Source organism: Podarcis liolepis, assembly GCF_965112155.1.
Source record: "Podarcis liolepis genome assembly, chromosome: 2".
In the NCBI taxonomy this organism is placed as follows: Eukaryota; Metazoa; Chordata; class Lepidosauria; order Squamata; family Lacertidae; genus Podarcis; species Podarcis liolepis.
In genome coordinates this window covers 124,993,408-125,012,137 of record NC_139555.1, presented here as the reverse complement: position 1 = coordinate 125,012,137, position 18,730 = coordinate 124,993,408, and the positions used below count along the sequence as shown (strand labels likewise).

Here is an 18,730-nt window from a genome sequence, read left to right as displayed (position 1 = left end):
ATGCAAGCTGCTGGGATTAGTTCTGCGTAAATACAGTTTTTTGTTTTGTTTTGTTAAAGCATCAAACTACCTGCCCCCCCCCCCACAGCTCTGGCAGCGGCTATGACGAAATGAATAGAGGCCCGGGAAAAGAGAACCAATCAGAAGAGCCGGAACGAAGAGGCGAACCAATCAGGTGAGCCGGAAGCTGGGAAACCCATTGAAGAAGTTGCGGCATGGTCATTCAGCTTTTTCTGTTGATCTGCCGCTTCCGTATTATTCCGCAGCCTGAGGCTCCCACTTCAGTCAGCCTGATGGTTCCAGATTAAAAGTTCGCTGGGGAAGTTGGGAGAAATTACCTGGAGAGGAGGAGAAAGAGGTGCAAGATATTTATGGGTGGTTTGCTTTTACTCTCCCTGAATCTACAAACGGAGCAGTTGGGAGGAGAAGGGGGGGGATGAGATTGCTTGCGGGAGGGGGATGAGGGGAGAGCAAGGAAGAGCCCCCCCCCCACTTTCCCTCTGGGAAGCAGTATTGGGGGTTGGGATCAAGGCAATCCAGTTGAAAAGTGGTGGTTGTGGGTTTCCTGCCCAGCAAAGTTTGCATTCCAAGATTCTCTTTCCAGGTGTGGAGATCTGGGCAGCCCAGCTTATTATTCACTGCCTTGCTGCGCATGGGGGAGCGAGGCCCAAATTTAATGCCCCCCCCCCGTTCCAAGGTGGAAGTCTGGTGGGTGCCATAGCAGTTTATGGTTTTTTGAAAGGGTACCTTGTCACAGTACTTTTTCCAGCTAAGGCTTAACTCCCTTTGCCAGTTTTTTTTTCTGAAATTGCAGTAGTCCAGACTTTCTGTTTCTATCTGCAAGTGTTCCACAGACTTCTAGTTTTGATTAATGAGTTGTTGAGCAGCCAATAAAGAAAATGCGATTAGTGGTCCATATCTCAGATTAGCATTATCTTCTTTAAAAATGGCTAACAATACCAAACATCAGGTAGATAGGATATATATATGGACCCCTAATAATTAAGTCCAGTTGTGAACAACTCTGGGGTTGCAGCGCTCATCTCGCTTTACAGGCCAAGGGAGCTGGCGTTTGTCTGCTTCCGCAGACAGTTTTTCCGGGTCATGTGGCCAGCATGACTAAGCTGCTTCTGGCGAAACCAGAGCAGGAAACACTGTTTGCCTTCCCACTGGAGCAGTACCTATTTATCTACTTACACTGTGTGCTTTCGAACTGCTAGGTTGGCAGGAGCTGGGACCGAACAACGGGAGCTCACCTCGTCGCAGGGATTCGGACCGCTAACCTTTCGTTTGGAAAGCCCAAGCGGCACAGTGGTTTAACCCACAGCACCACCCGCATCCCTAGATAGATAGATAGATAGATAATCTGTGTTTGGATTCTGCATTAGTATTTGGGATTAGAATTTCATCTGGAGTTTATGGGCCTAGAGGCATATACAGTAACTTTTGAGTTTGTTAGAAAATGTGTAGATAATTCCAGATGTTGCCCAGCTTTACTTAATATTTGTTCCCTGGTCAGAGGTATACTATCTGTGTAAATGTCTCCCACCCTAAATAAATCCGTTTTTCTCCATTGTTCTCATTAGAGAGCTGCTCCCTGCTTTGAAGTGCATTGTGGCAACAGCGGAGTCCTGGAAGTTCACCTCCTTGTCCTCTGTCTCTTCCAAAGGCAGCACAATGGCCTCAGAGACCCCCTCTGAATGGCCTCTTCTTACAGGTGGAGTGGAAAGAGGAGCCAGGCAGCTTCCTCAGGTAGGGAAAGAGCAACGGGAGCAAGGAGGAGGGAAGAGGCACAGATGGGACCACCCAGCCTCCCTGTATGTTGAGTGGGGATGATGGGGATCTAAGAGCAGCTCTGTTTTCTTCCTCTTCTTCTTCCAGGCCCTCTTGACCTTTGAGGAGGTGGCTGTGTTTTTCACGGAGGAGGAGTGGGCTTTGCTGGATCCAGGCCAAAGAGCTCTGCACAAGGAAGTCATGGAGGAGAATTATGAGGTGGTGGCCTCTCTAGGTGAGGGCACATTTTTATGCCTCTTGGCTGCTAGACGTTGGAGGTGTGAATCTCCTGTTTGAGCCATTTATTCATGGTGTGTAGAAACAACATACCTTGTACGGATAGCCTGCTGGATCAGCCCAGTGGCCCATTTCATCCAGCATCCTGTTGCCTGTGGGAAGCCAGCAGGATTTGAGCATAGAAGCATCACTCCCCTCCGGTGGTTTCCAGAAACCATTGCCTCCAACTGTGGAAGCAGAGTAGAGCCATCTTGGCTTGTGGCCATTGGTGGACCTCTCCTCAATGAATTTAGAGCATTCGCAATTTCCCATCTGACTTCTTTGTAAACTCTCAGGCGGATGCCATGCGGACCTGGAGGTTTATCTGTTTTAATTTTGTCTATTTGACTGAGAACGTCATATCTCACCACCACTATCCATCTTATCCAGCTCGGCCTCAAGGGAGATTAATAATAATAATAATAATAATAATAATAATAATAATAATAATAATCCCCTCTCTCCTGACTGGTTTCCCCAGCCACTCTGGGCAGCTTCCAACACATATAAAAACATAATACAGTGGTGCCTTGATTCTCGAACATAATCCGTTCCAGGAGTACCTTCGACTCCCAAAACCATTCAAAAACCAAAGTGCAGCTTCCGATTGGCTGCAGGAGCTTCCTGCACTCAAGCGGAAGCTCGTCAGAGTTTTGGCTTCCGAAAAACGTTCGCAAACCAGAACATTTAACCATTTACCTGTGTAAAACATAAAACATGAAAAGGCTTCCCTATACAGTTACAGATAGGTAGCCGTGTTGGTCTGCCATAGTTCCCTATACAGGGCTGCCTTCAGGTTATAAGGGAAAATGCTTTTTAAATTGCATTTTAACCTGTCTTTTAAATTGGTTTTTTCCCTCTTATTATGTTTTTACGGTAATTTTACTGGTGTTAGCTGCCCTGAGCCCGGCTCTTGCCGGGGAGGGCGGGGTATAAATTTTTTTTTTTAAAAAAAATTATTATTAAATATTTTGTTTTTTGTTTGTTTGCAAGAGTGGGGTGCCCTGGCCTCCTTGCCCTCCTGCAGAGCTCACGTGTCTGTCTTACTCGGACCTAAGAAGTTCGTCTGCCGAGGCTCCCTCTGGCTGACGGAGTGCCCTTCTTGGCTGGCTAGTTCCGCATTTAAAGTCCTAGCTACTTCCTTCTAGCTATTGCCTTCTAGCTTACTTTCCATAAGACTCCTGAAATAAGAGCTAACTACCGTATTTTTCACCCTATAGGACGCACTTTTCCCCCTCCAAAAATGAAGGGGAAATGTGTGTGCGTCCTATGGGGCGAATGCAGGCTTTCGCTGAAGCCTGGAGAGCGAGAGGGGTCGGTGCGCACCGACCCCTCTCGCTCTCCAGGCTTCAGGAGAGCCCCACCGCCAGACCCACAAGCTCGGGGGACAGTGGGGAGGCGCAGCACGCCTTTCCCGCTGTCCCCCGACTTGGTTAGAAGGCTGGCGGAGGGCTTCCCCCTCCTCCAGCCCCGCAAGCTCCCAGAGCCATGCCAAAGCTGCACGCAGCTTCGGCATCGCTCTGGGTCCTGTTCTGGGGGCCCCGTGCCTGGGGGAGGGGGAAATAATTTTCCCCCCCTTTATTCCCCCCCCCCCCAAATCTAGGTGTGTCCTATGGGCCGGTGCGTCCTATAGGGCGAAAAATACGGTAGTTACTTTTCTATTTACTGGCATTGGAACACTTTTCAAAGTACCACTTACCCTGTAGTTCCTTACTTTACTTTCGTGTGGGTCTGTGGCAAATTGTTGTCAGGAGCCGGAATCAGGAGGAGGTCAGCAATAAAACACCCAGTGTCAGCGAAGTTATCCCTTTATTCAAAGAACCCCAACAGTGCAGGCCTAGTGGTCACTCTTCCCAGTAGGTCTTGCCCCAATGAGGCAGGTGCGAGGGCTGATGTTCCCTGCCTTCCCACTGCTCTCTAAGGCCCTGCCCCTGGTTCTTTCCCCAGCAGCCTAAGGCTCCTTCGTCTTGTCTCTCTTTGCTTCACCCTCTTCATTCCTCTGTGTTCTGGGAGATCAGTGGGGAGAGGAGCTGGTCAAAGCAGGAGGGGGAGCTTCCCTGGCTTCTTATCCAGGTTGCCTCTACTTTGCTTCTTGATATCGGCCTCTGCTTTTGCCTCCCAAGGCTGGACTTCTCTCTTCCACAGCCTCCTCCTGCTCACCAAACCCTCCTCAGCTTCCAACACCTCCTGCTCCCGGACTGCTCCCTCTTTTCCTTCTGAAAGCCCCTCGTCATCCCACCACCAATCCCCTGGCTCTGAGCCTTCTTCCCCAGGGATTCCCCCCCACCTCATGCCTCTCACTATTCCTCTGCATCCAGCCAGTCCATGTTGATTGTCAAGGCTCTCTCTCTTTAGGTGGTTGATAGGGGTCCTTCTTTTACTCTTTAGATAAAGATTTTTGCAGATTTGCTGTCTGAAGCAACATTCACAAGGTGTGTATGTTCACATAAACACACCCTGTGACAGTGGGGACCATGCGCCCCCCTCCTACTCATTCTAAGCATCTTTATAGGATCTGAATACATACAGTGGAACCTCGAGTTACATTGCCTTTGGACTACGTAAACTTGGGTTGTGCACTGCAGGAAACCCGGAACTACTGGAATGGGTTATTTCTGGGTTTCGTCGCTCACACATTCACAGAAGCACTAAACTGCACCGTGTGTGTGTGCGCAGACGCAGCACTTTGAGTTGTGAAAGTTTTATGTTCTGGATGGGCCTCTGGAACGGATCCCGTCCGTAACACGAGGTACCACTGTAATCCGAATCTATGACCTCAAAGGCGAGAGAATAGATCAGTGTTTCCCAACCTTTTTTGGGCAAAGGCACACTTGTTTCATGAAAAAAATCTCGAGGCACACCACCATTACAGCCCCGTGACGTCAGCGCGCAGCGTCACGCCGGGAGGGACATGAATTGCTAGCAAATTACATAATCACCTCCTTGAGGGCTGGCTCATCTTCTCCGAAGGCAGAACCCCATTAATTAACAGCACAGACTCACACCATAGCCAAGACGAGGGGGGGAAACCTCAGTCATGCACAGTCATGCACATGTGGGGGCTAAATGAGGACGAAGACCGGGCAGAGAGCAGGGTTCAAATCACCCCACCTGGCCAGGACAATCCCTGGGTGCTCCCTTGGGCCACTCGCCTGACCCACCTCGCAGGGCTGTTGTTGCGAGGATAACACGGGGAGAACCACGCGCGCCCCCGGGAGCTCCTTGGAGGAGAAAGCGGGCGATGAATGCAATGCACGAAATATATGAGAGGCGACCAGGTTTTGCAGGTGAGGGGCCCCCGCCAGCCTCCGCTTCCAACACCCGGCGCAACGACGCCGAAGTTTCCCCCCGGGCTCGGGGAGCAGCGCTGCTCCCCCCGGCTCCCCTTTGCCCTCCCGGCTCTCTCTGCCGCCCACTGGGGACCCCCCTCACCTGCCAAGTCTGGAGCGCCGGTGGAAGTTGCATGCATGCATGCAGGGCGCCGCGTTGCCATTGCATTGCAACGCCTGCACGCATGCCATTGCATTGCACGCCCGCCAAGGGGTCTCCCCGCGGTCTGATGCGTCCCCTCCGGCGCGGATGCAGCATTGCAAAAATAAAAAAACCCCGACGCAGCCCTACCTGGGGGGCAGCCTCTGCCTCCGCCGCTCCGCCTCCGCGGGGATCCCCGGGCTCCATCCTGCCGCCCGATCTCCGTGGGGGCGCAGGCAGGCTGCGCGGGGTCTGCACGGAAGAGCCCCTGCCCGCCCGGCCGCCGCCGCTGCGCTCATTCCATGGCCAGGAGAAGAGCGCTTCAAACAAAATGCCCAGCCCGCCAGGCCACGCTGGGAAACGTAGTTTGTGCACCCCGCGCGGGCGCGGAGCCCAAGGGCGAGGGGACTACGGATCCCGGCAGCCCCCGCGCCGGGGACGGAGAGGGAGAGGCCGGGTGCAGGGATGGAGGGACGGGTGGGCGAGCGAGTGAGTGAGTGGCAGCCGCCAAGCCTTGGCCGAGAGCCAGGAAGGGCCTCCCCGGAGGAGGAGGAGGACGGAGGCGCAGAGCGGGAGGGAGGGAGGAAACCCCAGGGGTCATCTAGTGACGGCGCCCCAATCGAAAATTTGACTTTAAAAAAAAAAAATCTTTCGAATTTTTTAATTTTTCCCGCGGCACACCAGGCAACATCTCGCGGCACACTAGTGTGCCGCGGAACAGTGGTTGGGAAACACTGGAATAGATTAATTTGAAATGGCCGGTTGTGCCCCAAAGTAGCTAATATTATCTCTTTCCTTGACAGAATCAGACCTCAATTCCTGTTGGGAAGAAAGACAAGGTCCATTTCTCCAGAATCCCAAAGAAGGGGAGATGTCAGCAGGTAGGTACTTAGGTGTGTCGTGGGGCCCTCCAGGAAGTGAGGGAGAAGCCGGATGTCAGCATGGTGTGGTGGTTAAGAGCGGTGGACTTGTGATCTAGTGAACCGGGTTCGCTTCCCCGCTCCTCCACATGCAGCTGCTGGGTGACCCTGGGCAAGTCACACGTCTCTGAAGTCTCTCAGCCTCACTCACCTCACAGAGTGTTTGTTGTGGGGGAAGAAGGGAAAGGAGATTGTTAGCCGCTTTGAGACTCCTTAGGGTAGTGATAAAGCAGGATATCAAATCCAAACTCTTCTTTTTCATGTCCTGCTTCTGGGCTTCTTATCAGCATTCCTTTGGCCCCTGTGGGGCTCTTGGAGGTAACAGGCCAGCGAGACAAATGTGGTTTTCAATGCCTTTCCATTGGGCCCTTGGGACTCTCTCCTCCCCAGGCCCTGACCCTTGTTGACCAGTGCTGCTTCACATCCTCCTTGAGTCCTTTTTCCTGGCTCGGTTGTTTCCTTGAATTCGGATGGGGCTTCTTCCTTGCCTGGATGGGAGGAGGGAGAAGGGTGTGTAGAAAACGTGCTCCTGTCCAGAGCTGACATTTGCATCCATTGACACACCCACGTCTGCCTCTGGCCCCACAAAGTGTGAATATGCGACTCTCAAGCTGTAAAAAGTTGCTCACGCCTGAGAGAGACCATTGGTCTGATCCAGCAGCCCTTTTCTAAAGAGTAGAGTCGGCCTCTAGGTTGAGGTTTCCTTTCCGCATTGCTAGTATATGCCCCAAATTAAAATAGCCTCCGCAGTGCCTCTGAACTGAGGTCAATGTACAGTGAGATCCTCTTCACAAATGCCAGAGCGATTCTGCTGGGTTCACATGGCCCTCTGCTTTCCCTCAGCAGGAAAATTAAGACTTTGTCTTTCCCTTATTTTGGGAAGGGAGCGATGGCAGCCGTAGTGCTAGGAGTGTTTGGGTATTTTGTGTTCCGAATTAACTCTTTGAAACCATTTCCCAAACCAGACTTCATCACTTGGGAGAATGGAGAAGATCCAGTTGGATGGGGCTCTGGGAAAGTGGAGAGATCATCAGGCACAGCTCTGCTTAGTGACAGCATACGGAACAGGAAGGGACTTGCTGTCTTGAAACTGTGGCATATTCAGAAGCTAACTTTGGATTCAGTTGGGTAGGAAGAGAAGGAGGGGGACATACCAGAACTGTAAAATCAGAGAAGCAGAGAACTGGGCTTGATCCGTAATGTGAGTGTTTCCACCTTGCAATTTGAATGATCTTTCCTTTTTCTCCTTCCCTCAAAACAGGTAATTGGCAGAAGAGTGAGAATTGTGGTGGGCCACACGTGGTGTCATTAGAAAATGTGGAGAGTGAAACAGCGGACGAGATATTTGTAAATCAACAATCGCCCCCAAAGCATGTAGAAACCATGTTGAAAAATGGGGAAAGCACACCTTCCACTACTCAGGACATTGGTGTTCATGTGACCTTGAATTCACACGAGGAATGCACAGGAAGCAGCAATGTGGAGTGTGAACAGAGGTTCAGTCATAGTGGAAGGCTTAGTTTACATCAGAGAACCCAAACAAGGGAGAAAGCGTTTCAGTGCATTGAGTGTGGAAAGAGCTTAAGTAGTGCTGGTAACCTTGTCAAGCATAAAAAAATCCATGCGGGGGAGAGACCCTTTAAATGCATGGAATGTGGAAAGAGCTTCAGCCAGAGCGGAAACCTTATGGCACATCAAAGAATCCACACTGGGGAGAAACCATATAAATGTATGTTGTGTGGAAGGAGTTTCAGTCTCAATCACCATCTTACTTTACATCTAAGAACCCACACTGGGGAGAGACCTTACAAGTGTATGGAGTGTGGAAAGAGCTATTGCCAGAGTGGACACCTTGCTGCACATAAAATAATGCACACGTGGGCAAAACAGTTTAAATGCATGGAGTGCGACAAGAGTTTTCTCAGAAAATTTGACCTTACTGTGCATCACAGAACCCACACAGGAGTGAAACCTTACAAATGTATGGATTGTGGAAAGAGCTTTTGCCAGAGTGGACACCTTGCTGCACATGAAAGAATGCACATGTGGGCAGAACAGTTTAAATGCATGGTGTGTGGCAAGGGTTTTGTCAGAAAATTTGACCTTACTGTGCATCAGAGAACCCACACAGGAGTGAAACCTTACAAATGTATGGAGTGTGGAAAGAGCTTTTCCCAGAGAGGACACCTTGATTCACATCGAAGAATCCATACAGGGGAGAAACCCTTTAAATGTTTGGAGTGTGGAAAGAGCTTTCACAGGAACTGTGACCTTACTGCACATCGGAGAACCCACACAGGAGTGAAACCTTACAGATGTATGGAGTGTGGAAAGAGCTTTACCCAGAGTGGAAACCTTAATGCACATCAAAGAACCCACACAGAAAAACCCACCCTTTAAATGTTTGGAGAGTGGAAACAGCTTTAGTCACAACTACCACCTTACTTTACATAAAAGAACTGACGTCAAGGAGAAACCGTATCAATGTACAGCGTGTGGAGAAAGCTTTGGAGGAAGTAATGGCTTGACTGTGCATCTGGGAACCCATGCCGTGGGTAAACCCTCTATAAGTGAATGTGAAAAAAGCTGCAGTAGGAGCAGCAAATGTATTTCATGTAAGGGAATTATTTGCTGTTTTATTTTCCCCTTAAACTGAGGGTTAATTGGATGCTGTTGGAGCTCCTTGGCCTGGGGTGGGAGCTCCAAGTTTGAATCCAAAGGAAGTCAAATTGGGTAGGAGAGGCAGGCGGTTTGATGCTCACCACCCAGCCAAGGACCGTGGCCCCGATCCACAGGTCGTTCGCCTCCTCCATCAATTTTTTTCGGTCTGGGGACCTGGCCTGATTTGAGTGATTTGCCTAAAATCTTTTGTGTGTTGATGCCCGGAAAATTTGGGGCTCATTTAAGACCAAGTCCCTTAACCTGAGTTCCTTCGCTAGGTTCCCCCGTCAGAGTGAAAAGTAAAATGGAAGGCAACCAAAATCCGAAGCAAATTGGACCATTAAGCCTTTGATTGTTTATTTGTCGTGACAAATATTCAGCCTCTATAAAAGCAAAGGAAGGAGAACCTTGTGACAAAGGGTGTCCTGCCTTTTAAAGGTTTACAGCTCCCACGAAACAGCAAGGAATCCCACCGCACAAACGTCAGTGATAGGTAGGTAAACGTCAAATAGGCATCATGGAATTAGGAGGGGTTGCAATATGTCAATCAGAACATTTGGGAATGGCGGGTCTTACACCTTTCCAGGCAGAATTTACATGAAGCATTGTTACTGCAAGCTACATTGGGATGGCAACAAGAGCAACCCATGTTCTATTCATGGGACAGACGCATGCAGACATTTGCCATTACATCTCATCCATCGCCTCCATCCAGATCCATTCAGTGGGAGAAACCTTGTCCTGGGAGTCTTCCCCCTGCATGACTCTGCGCTTCGGGGATTATGATGGGAGAGAGACTTCCCACAACGCAGGAGTGTCCATGTGATTCTAGAAGTCTGTTACAAAGAATAAATCATTTATGAACCCTTTTACACCGTGTTTCCTTCATCTATATACAATTTCCCTAGTAAAACGAGCTTTATCATTTGTTTCCGCTTTATATTGGAAGTACTATCTCTAACAAAATGCATTTCAATAGGGACAAATGTAAGGTTTTGCACAAATATAGGATGGAGGGCATCTGGCTTTCTGGCAGTACATGTGAAAAGGGTTTGGGCGTCTTGGTGGACCACAGTCTTAACATGAATCAACACTGTGATGCAGCAGCAGAAAAAGAGAATGATATTCTAGGCTGCATCAACAGAAGTCTAGTGTCCAGATCAGGGGAACTGACTTGGTTCCAGTGCACACAACATGACGTCATGTCACACACACACGGTCTTGGAACCTGACTTCCAGTAGCACCAGGTCCCAAGGTCTTGCAAGCCCTCAGACAGCATCTCCGAGGTTTCACGAGACCAAGGCAGTCCAAGGGTGTTTTGACCTTGAAACACAATGAGCTTATTCCAGCTGCATCTCTGTCCCCAGGGAAACCTTGGGACCTTTCCAGGCACACTAGAAAAAAAACTAGAATATTTTGGTAAGCTTCTACGGCTTCTGCACCTCAGAAACGCCATTATACCTTACAGATATATCATCCAGACCATCATTTAGTGTGGGGACCTTGGATTTATACAGTGGTACCTCGGGTTATATACGCTTCAGGTTACAGACTCTGCTAACCCAGAAATAGTACCTCGGGTTAAGAACTTTGCTTCAGGGTGAGAACAGAAATTGTGCGGCAGCGGAAGGCCCCATTAGCTAAAGTGGTGCTTCAGGTTAAGAACAGTTTCAGGTTAAGAATGGACCTCCAGAACGAATTAAGTACTTAACCCGAGGTGCCACTGTATAGTGAATATATGAGACTGAAACTGCAGTCAGTGTCAACAGTAGTGATCCAGGGGAGTCTGGCTCACAGTAAGGCAGCTTCCAATGTTTGGAGCTGGTGGTGAGGAACTTATCACAATTTACTGCAAAAGCTTCTCCTCTTCGCTACTTCACCTCCCCCGTTTTGTTCCTTCCTAAGGGTCTCTGCCACGGACCCTGATCAGTCTGTGCCCCCCACAAACTCTGCAGGGCTTAGTTCTCAGTAGAACTGCAAAGGGCCGCCGGGTGTGCAGCCTCTGCAACAGCCTCATAGGGGCAAGACCTACCCAGAAGAGTTGGCGTGCCCCTTAGTCCTGGTTCCCAGGACCAGACCTTGTTTCTGCTATTAAAGAGTTGTCAACAACAAGAGCAGCAGCAACAACAGCTACTACCGCTACTACTTATTGCTATTTTAACGTATTCCATATTGTTTGTGGAATGATGCAGGCAAATGAAGCTGTTCCTGTATTTCCAGCAATTAAGGGGTAACAACGTTCAGATTTCTGGGCATTGAATTACAAGAGGATCTGTCCTGGAGTGTCAACACAAGGGGGCTTGTGAAGAAGGCGCAGCAGAGACTGTACTTTTTGAGAATTCTAAGGAAAAACCATCTTCCGCAGAAACTGCTGCTTGCCTTCTATCACTGTGCCATTGAGAGCGTGCTCACTTATGGCTTATGTGTGTGGTACGGAAGCTGTACTACCCAGGACAGGATGGGGTTGTGCAGGGTTGTTAAGGCAGCAGAGAGCATTGTTGGCTGCCCACTCTCCACCTTAGAGCAGATTTATGCCACAAGGTGCCATAGGAAGGCACTGGACATAGTAAAAGATCCATCGCATCCTGGTCACTGTCTCTTCGAGCTCCTGCCGTCGGGACGGAGATACAGGATGATGAAGACAAGAACGAGCCGTCTTAAGAACAGCTTCTTCTCCAGAGCGATCTCGGCCCTGAATGGGAAGCCTGGACTTTGAAAGTCATCTAATCTTCCTTGCTGTACTATACTGTATTGTTTTAATTAGTGTTTTTATGGAGCAGTCAAGTAATTTCGTTGTCCCCGAAGGGGGCAATGACAATAAAGATATTATTATTATTATTATTATTATTATTATTATTATTATTATTATTAGAACCACGGGGCTTCCTGAAATCGTAGGTTGGCTCTGATTGGCTGTGACCCCTTTCTCCTCCCTTCTCTCCCCCTCCTCAGGTTGCAAGGTTGGAGACACACAGAGAGTCTCTTTAGGATAACTTTTCCCTCTAAGATGGAGGTGTACCTGCATTTGATGCTGCGTTGAAGGACACAGGTTTCCTGCAAGTAAGCAACATTTCTATGCTTGCAGGAAGTCTGGACTAGTCATTTGAGAAAAGGGATGAGGCAGCATAGTGCCCAGAAAGGATTCCTAATCTAAACTAAACAGTCTATTCCCCACGGTAAAGGTAAAGGGACCCCTGACCATTAGGGGCCGACTCTGGGGTTGCGGCGCTCATCTTGCTTTATTGGCCGAGGGAGCCGGCGTACAGCTTCCGGGTCATGTGGCCAGCATGACTAAGCTGCTTCTGGCAAACCAGAGCAGCACACGGAAACGCCGTTTACCTTTCCGCCGGAGTGGTACCTATTTATCTACTTGCACTTTGACGTGCTTTCAAACTGCTAGGTTGGCAGGAGAAGGGACCGAGCAGCGGGAGCTCAGCCCGTTGCGGGGATTCGAACCGCCGACCTTCTGATTGGCAAGTCCTAGGCTCTGTGGTTTAACTCACAGCGCCGCTCTCGTCCCTTATTCCCCATTGTAGAGCTGTGCAAATGGTTCTATTTTTCCAGAGGAGTCTCGAGGATTTGCATGGAAGTTCCCGTTATTACTGCGCAAACGCACGTGGGTAGCAGGGACCGTGATTCTATTAAAGCACTGATGTTACAACGCCTGCCTCATTCTTGACTAGGTGAAGAGTGGAGAAGTTCTCCCCACATCAATTGCAATCCCGATCCTTAAGCTGGTTTTGCCAATGCCTCCTTCTTCCAGCTGTTCTGCTTGGTTCTTTTCCAGGGCTCCCACTCATTTCGTGTCCCCTGCTGCCTCCCTGGAGAGGCGCTGGCCCTTTGATGCTTTTTAAAACGGCACAAAACACTTTTTTATTATGGCATCACCTCTGGTTCCCATCTGAACACAGGAAGGCACTGCTCTTAAGACCCTAATAGGCAACTAGGGCCTGGGGGCCGGATCCAGCCCAATCACCTTCTAAATCCGGCCCGCTGATGGTCCAGGAATCAGCATGTTTTTACATGAGTAGAATGTGTCTTTTTATTTAAAATGCATCTCTGGGTTATTTGTGGGGCATAGGAATTCATTCATATATTCCCCCCCCCAAAAAAATATAGTCTGGCCCCCCACAAGGTCTGAGGGACAGTGGACCGGCCCCCTGCTGAAAAAGTTTGCTGACCCCTGTTAGGGTCTTCAGAGCAGCGCCTTCCTCTGTTGGATGGCAGCCGAAGAATCCCAGACAGGTGACCACCCAATTTCTTCTTGAAAATCTCCCTTCAAGGAGAGTCCACCACCTGAGAGAGTCCAATCCACTGCCAAAGAGGAAAGTTATTTTCCCTGACGCTCTTAGGCTTCAGTGAGCCAACCAGCTACAAATCCGTCTCTTATTCATGCCCTTCTTAAATCTCAGCTCATCTGTAAGCTCAATGCAAACCTGAATCTCTCAGCAAGAGAAGACCCTGTTTGGCAATACCTATGGCCCATCTCTCCTCTGAAGAGGAGACCTTTATAATATGCATCCAAAACGATTGCTTATCTTTACAATTTCCCAGAGGGAAATTTCTTTTAGATCAAAGGAAATCTGATTTCTAGGGAAACCTCTATAGGTGAAAAGGCAATATAGGTTAAAAAGCAATAGTTCTTTCTTAAATTAACAAATGATCATATGTTAATAGGAATAAAAATGTGTACCCCACCACCAAGACCATTCCATTATAACTATCCAACCTCCCAAAGTTTCAACACTTCTTGTGATGGTTTAACCCCTTTCCATTTTAACAATACAAATTATGCAAACACCCTAAGAGCAATAGTTCTAAGATGAAGGCTATACATCCAGCTGTTTTAGACAACCTTTACGTTGATATTTGATGTGCTTGTGAGCAGACTAAATGTCGGTACTCAAAAGAGTTTCATTGACAGGACAAACTGAAGAGCTGTTCAGGATTGTGAAGCTTTATTTAGAATAAAAGGTAGGAGGCCAAAAAAGGCCCTCCCCCAAATACACAAACACTCCAGGTTGAACAGATTTCAAAATCAAGCAGAGTGCTTGTAGCTCTATACCTGGATTAAGCACAGCCTATTCACAAGTAATGTGGGACGCGGGAGGCGCTGTGAGTTAAACTACAGAGCTCCTTTCCTAGGACCCATCGAGGGGGCCCGGATCCATGCAATCCGGCTGCAAAGTGGGGACCCAAGACCTGCAGGGTTTGCATTGCACCGTCTCCTTTGAAGTGCGCGCTCTCACACACAAATTGTTACTGGTCCGGGACGGGCAGAGACGCTTAACTGCTCCGCACCCCTTTGGGCACCTTTGCGGGAATTGAAATGCAATGCCTGTCAAGGGGGGGGGGTGACCACAGCGCCCCCGCCCCCAAGTAGGGCTGGCTGATAAACGGTAGAGACAGATTACAGATAGGTAGCCGTGTTGGTCTGCCATAGTCAAAATAAAAAAAATCCTTCCAGTAGCACCTTAAAGACCAACTAAGTTAGTTCTTGGTATGAGCTTTCGTGTGCATGCACACTTCTTCAGATACACTGAAACAGAAGTTGCCAGACCCTTCTATATAGTGAGAAGGTGGGGAGGGGTATTACTCAGAAGGGTGGTGGGATTGGGAGATTGGCAGGTAGCTGAGATGAGCCTGTTGACGACTCTTAACAGACAGAGCGAGGGAGTCCACAGAAGGGTTAAGGGAAGCGAAAGAGTCCTGGACAGAGACGCGTCCCCTCTGTCTCTAGCCCACGGGAGATCATGGAGAGATCAGCTGGAGCTGACCTCTCTTCGCGCAATGTCTCTTTGTGGTTTCAGAGGGATGGAGTCTGTTTCAGGAGTCTGCAGATTGGACCTGGGACCTTCTGCATGCAAGAAGATGCTCTGCCCCCTGAGCTGCAACCCCTTCCTTTATTTTAAATAATATTTTTATTGATTTTCATAGTAACCAACACCACAAAGAGTAAATATCAAAGTAGAAAATTTAAAAACAACAACAAAACCCTGTTTACATATTCAATATCAAATCCAAGCGTGGGATTACTTGAACCCCCTGACTTGCCTCCACTCCTGGTTCCATTGTTACCCTTATTAATTTATGCACGTCCATATAATCTTGTTTCTCTATTTGTTTCCAATTTTATCTGCCTTCGTAACATTACACGTGTTTCTAAAACCCTGCTAATGTATTTAAAAGATTTGGTTGGCATGCGTATTTATTCATGAAATTGGTCTATAATTTTTTACCTCCTGCAAGTCTGTCCTTTGCTTTGGAATTCAAGTGATGAGGGCCTTTTTCCAAGTATTTGGTAATCTGTCCTGCATTTAGAATTTCAATCATCACATTTTGTAATGGTTGAATTAAATAATTTTGCAATCTTTTATTATAGTTCACTGTTAGCCCGTTTGGGCCGGGTGACTCTCCCACCAACGGCCAAACTATTTGGCCTTATCTACGCTTATATACCTCAAGTAGATTATATAATAATAGAAAGAAATGGATATGTGAGAAGACAGAATGACTCATAAGGAGTCTGAATATCAGTCTTCTACCTAGACTGTTTGGTATAAATCAAAGTAAATCAGCCGAAGACTTTCAGTTCCAATTAATTCAGAAGAATATGAAGAATATGAATAAGAAAAAACCAAACACTTAGTCCCATTTGTTAATTTCCAGTGTCCAACAGAGATAAATTTTGATAGTTCAATGAACTTCCATATAAATCCAAAATGTTCTTGCCGGAATGAAGTTATAATCCACTTGTATAAAATGTTAATGACTTCCCATATTGTTAGTAAAGACAGTTGTTGTTGTTTAGTCGTTTAGTCATGTCCGACTCTTCGTGACCCCATGGACCAGAGCAAGCCAGGCACTCTTGTCTTCCGCTACCTCCCACTGTTTGGTCAAACTCATGTTTGTAGCTTCGAGAACACTGTCCAACCATCTCATCCTCTGTCGTCCCCTTCTCCTTGTGCCCTCCATCTTTCCCAACATCAGGGTCTTTTCCAGGGAGTCTTCTCTTCTCATGAGGTGGCCAAAGTCTTGGAGCCCCAGCTTCACGATCTGTCCTTCCAGTGAGCACTCAGGGCTGATTTCCTTAACACAGTTAATCCACAGTTAGTCCACCAGGGGAGGGGGGAATGACTTATTATAATGGCCCTCTTATATTTGTTGTAAACATTTTCATTTTCTGGTGATTAATCTTAAAACCTGCTAACATACCAAACTCATTTCCCCCCCAAAAAAATATTCATTCCCATAACTATCTCATCCTGTCCAATATCTCTAAACAGCACTTCTAGGACCAGAATGGGGACATGACTCTTTCAAGTGGTTTGTAATCTAACAGATCCGCTAGTGCCATAAGGACCCCAAAATCTCTTGCAATGACTTTGAAAAGCTTTTGGCAGATCAAATCGCTTGAATTCGGGAGAAGGCAGATCCCACTGTGGTAGCAGGGCCTGGGCAGGAGAGTGCCAGAGTTCTGTCTAGTCAGGTTGTGGGGGATCAATTTCAGCCTGTTACCTCCAAGTATGTGGACATGCTGCTTGGCCAGTAGAACCAACCACCGGTCTTTTTGACCCTTGATGCTTCCCTTTCTGGAACCCATAAGTGAGGGGGTGAACAAAAAATCATCTTTGGACCTGGCCATTATGGCCCTATCTCAAACGTTCCATTTCTGGGCAAGGTGATCTAGAGGGTCATCATGGAAAAAATCCAGGCTCACCTGTCCATAGAGGGAGAGGTCAGTTTTATGTCCAGGGTAGCTGTCTACCTGCTGTACCTGGTACACCGACTGAGACCCTACCTGTTCTGGCTTTGGGCTTAGCCGCGCAGCCTGCATTCGCTCCATAAGACGCACAAACATTTTCCCTTACTATTTAGATTTAGGATTATATTATGAGGTATCCTGCCAATACTGGCTAAGGGAATGGATATGATTAAAAAAGACGGATGTTTTAGACCTTGAAGGTCATGACAACAGATATGGTTGGCATGCATATTTGTGGTATGAGAATATTAAAGTACATGGAGCTTTCTTAAATCATGTCGTAAGAAAATCAGTGTATGAGGTATGGGGAAAAGAAAAAAAACCTTAATAGAACAAAACTCTCCTCACTAGAAGCGATATCTTAAAAACAAACAAACCTGAATATGAGAAATGATTGGACAATGTATAAAGAGCTGTTAATGGAAGTAGAATACCAATTGAAATTGAAGAGGTTACGATACCATCAACTAAATGAAATATTCAATATGGATAAAAAGAATGGTTTTCTTAATGAAACCTCTAAACTTGAAAAAGAGCTGTTAGAGAACAAAACAAAATTACTCTCAAAAATGTATAAACTATTATATAAAAGATGAACAGGTTAAATCAGTAATGATACACTGGGCAAGAGATTTTGGTATAATATCCAATTTTCAGTATGGGAGAAGTTATGGAATTGTGATTTAAAATTGATAGCATGTTATAAGTTGAAAGAAAACTATACGAAAATGATGTATTGTTGGTATTTAAAGTAAAGGTAAAGGGACCCCTGACCATTAGGTCCAGTCATGGCCGACTCTGGGGTTGCGGCACCCATCTCATTTTATTGACTGAAGGAGCGGGCGTACAGCTTCCGGGTCATGTGGCGAACCAGAGCCGCGCACGGAAATGCCGTTTACATTCCCGCCAGAGCGGTACCTATTTATCTACCGTATTTTTCGCACCATAGGGCGCACCGGACCATAGGGCGCACCCAGGTTTTTTTGGGGGGAAATAAAGGGGAAAAAATTATTTCCCCCCCAGGCGCGGGGCTGGGGCGGGGGAAGCTCGAGCTTCCCCCGACCCCAGCCCCCAAACAGGCAGCTCTCCGCAAGCAGCGGGAGCGCTCCCGCTGCTTGCGGAGAGATCCGCGAAGCCTGGACGCGCTGAGCTCAGCGCGCCCAGGCTTCGGCATGCAGGCACCTCTCCGCAAGCGGCGGGAGCCCAGCGCTGGGCTCCCGCTGCTTGCGGAGAGGTCTGCGAAGCCTGGAGAGCATGAGGGGTCGGTGCGCACCGACCTCTCTCACTCTCCAGGCTTCAGCGAAAGCCTGCATTCGCACCATAGGACGCACACACATTTCCCCTTCATTTTTGGAGGGGGAAAAGTGCGTCCTATGGTGCGAAAAATACGGTACTTGCACTTTGACGTGCTTTCAAACTGCTAGGTTGGCAGGAGCAGGGACCAAGCAACGGGAGCTCACCCCGTCATGGGGATTCGAACTGCCAACCCTCTGATCGGCAAGTCCTAGGTTCAGTAAATCAGCAAAAATATATAAAACAGGGTCCAATATGTGTTGGAAATGTAAGGAAAAAGAAGGTACTTTTTATCATATGTGGTGGACATGTAAGGTAGTAAAAGAATTTTGGGAAATGATATATAATGAATCGAAAAAATGCTTTAAACAACTTTTTCTAAAACCCCTGAAGCCTTTCTTTTAGGAATTCTAGGTGCCAAAATTTCAAAGGAACAAAAAAGACTATTTATGTATGCGAACACAGCTGCACGAATGTTATTGGCCCAGAGATGGAAAGAAAATAAAGTCCCGACCAGAGAAGAATGGCAGATTAAGTTGATGGATTATGCCGAAATGGCAAAAATGACCA

The 18,730-nt window shown here is 47.8% G+C and overlaps 1 protein-coding gene across 2 annotated transcripts; it reads left to right on the top strand.

Annotated features, from left to right (window-relative positions):
- The first annotated feature begins 41 nt into the window (after positions 1-41).
- On the top strand, positions 42-9,970 carry LOC310701550 (uncharacterized protein). Of its 2 annotated transcripts, none has more exons than XM_083492629.1 (5): positions 42-175; positions 1,587-1,752; positions 1,882-2,008; positions 6,324-6,401; positions 7,702-9,970. In XM_083492629.1, the coding sequence occupies exons 1-5, from the start codon at positions 111-113 to the stop codon at positions 8,838-8,840; spliced, it is 1,575 nt and encodes a 524-aa protein (XP_083348755.1). In that variant the 5' UTR covers positions 42-110; the 3' UTR covers positions 8,841-9,970. The 2 variants fall into 2 exon arrangements, with proteins under 2 accessions (XP_083348755.1, XP_083348756.1); XM_083492630.1 differs by lacking the exon at positions 42-175 and adding an exon at positions 187-358.
- The last annotated feature ends 8,760 nt before the right edge of the window (positions 9,971-18,730 follow it).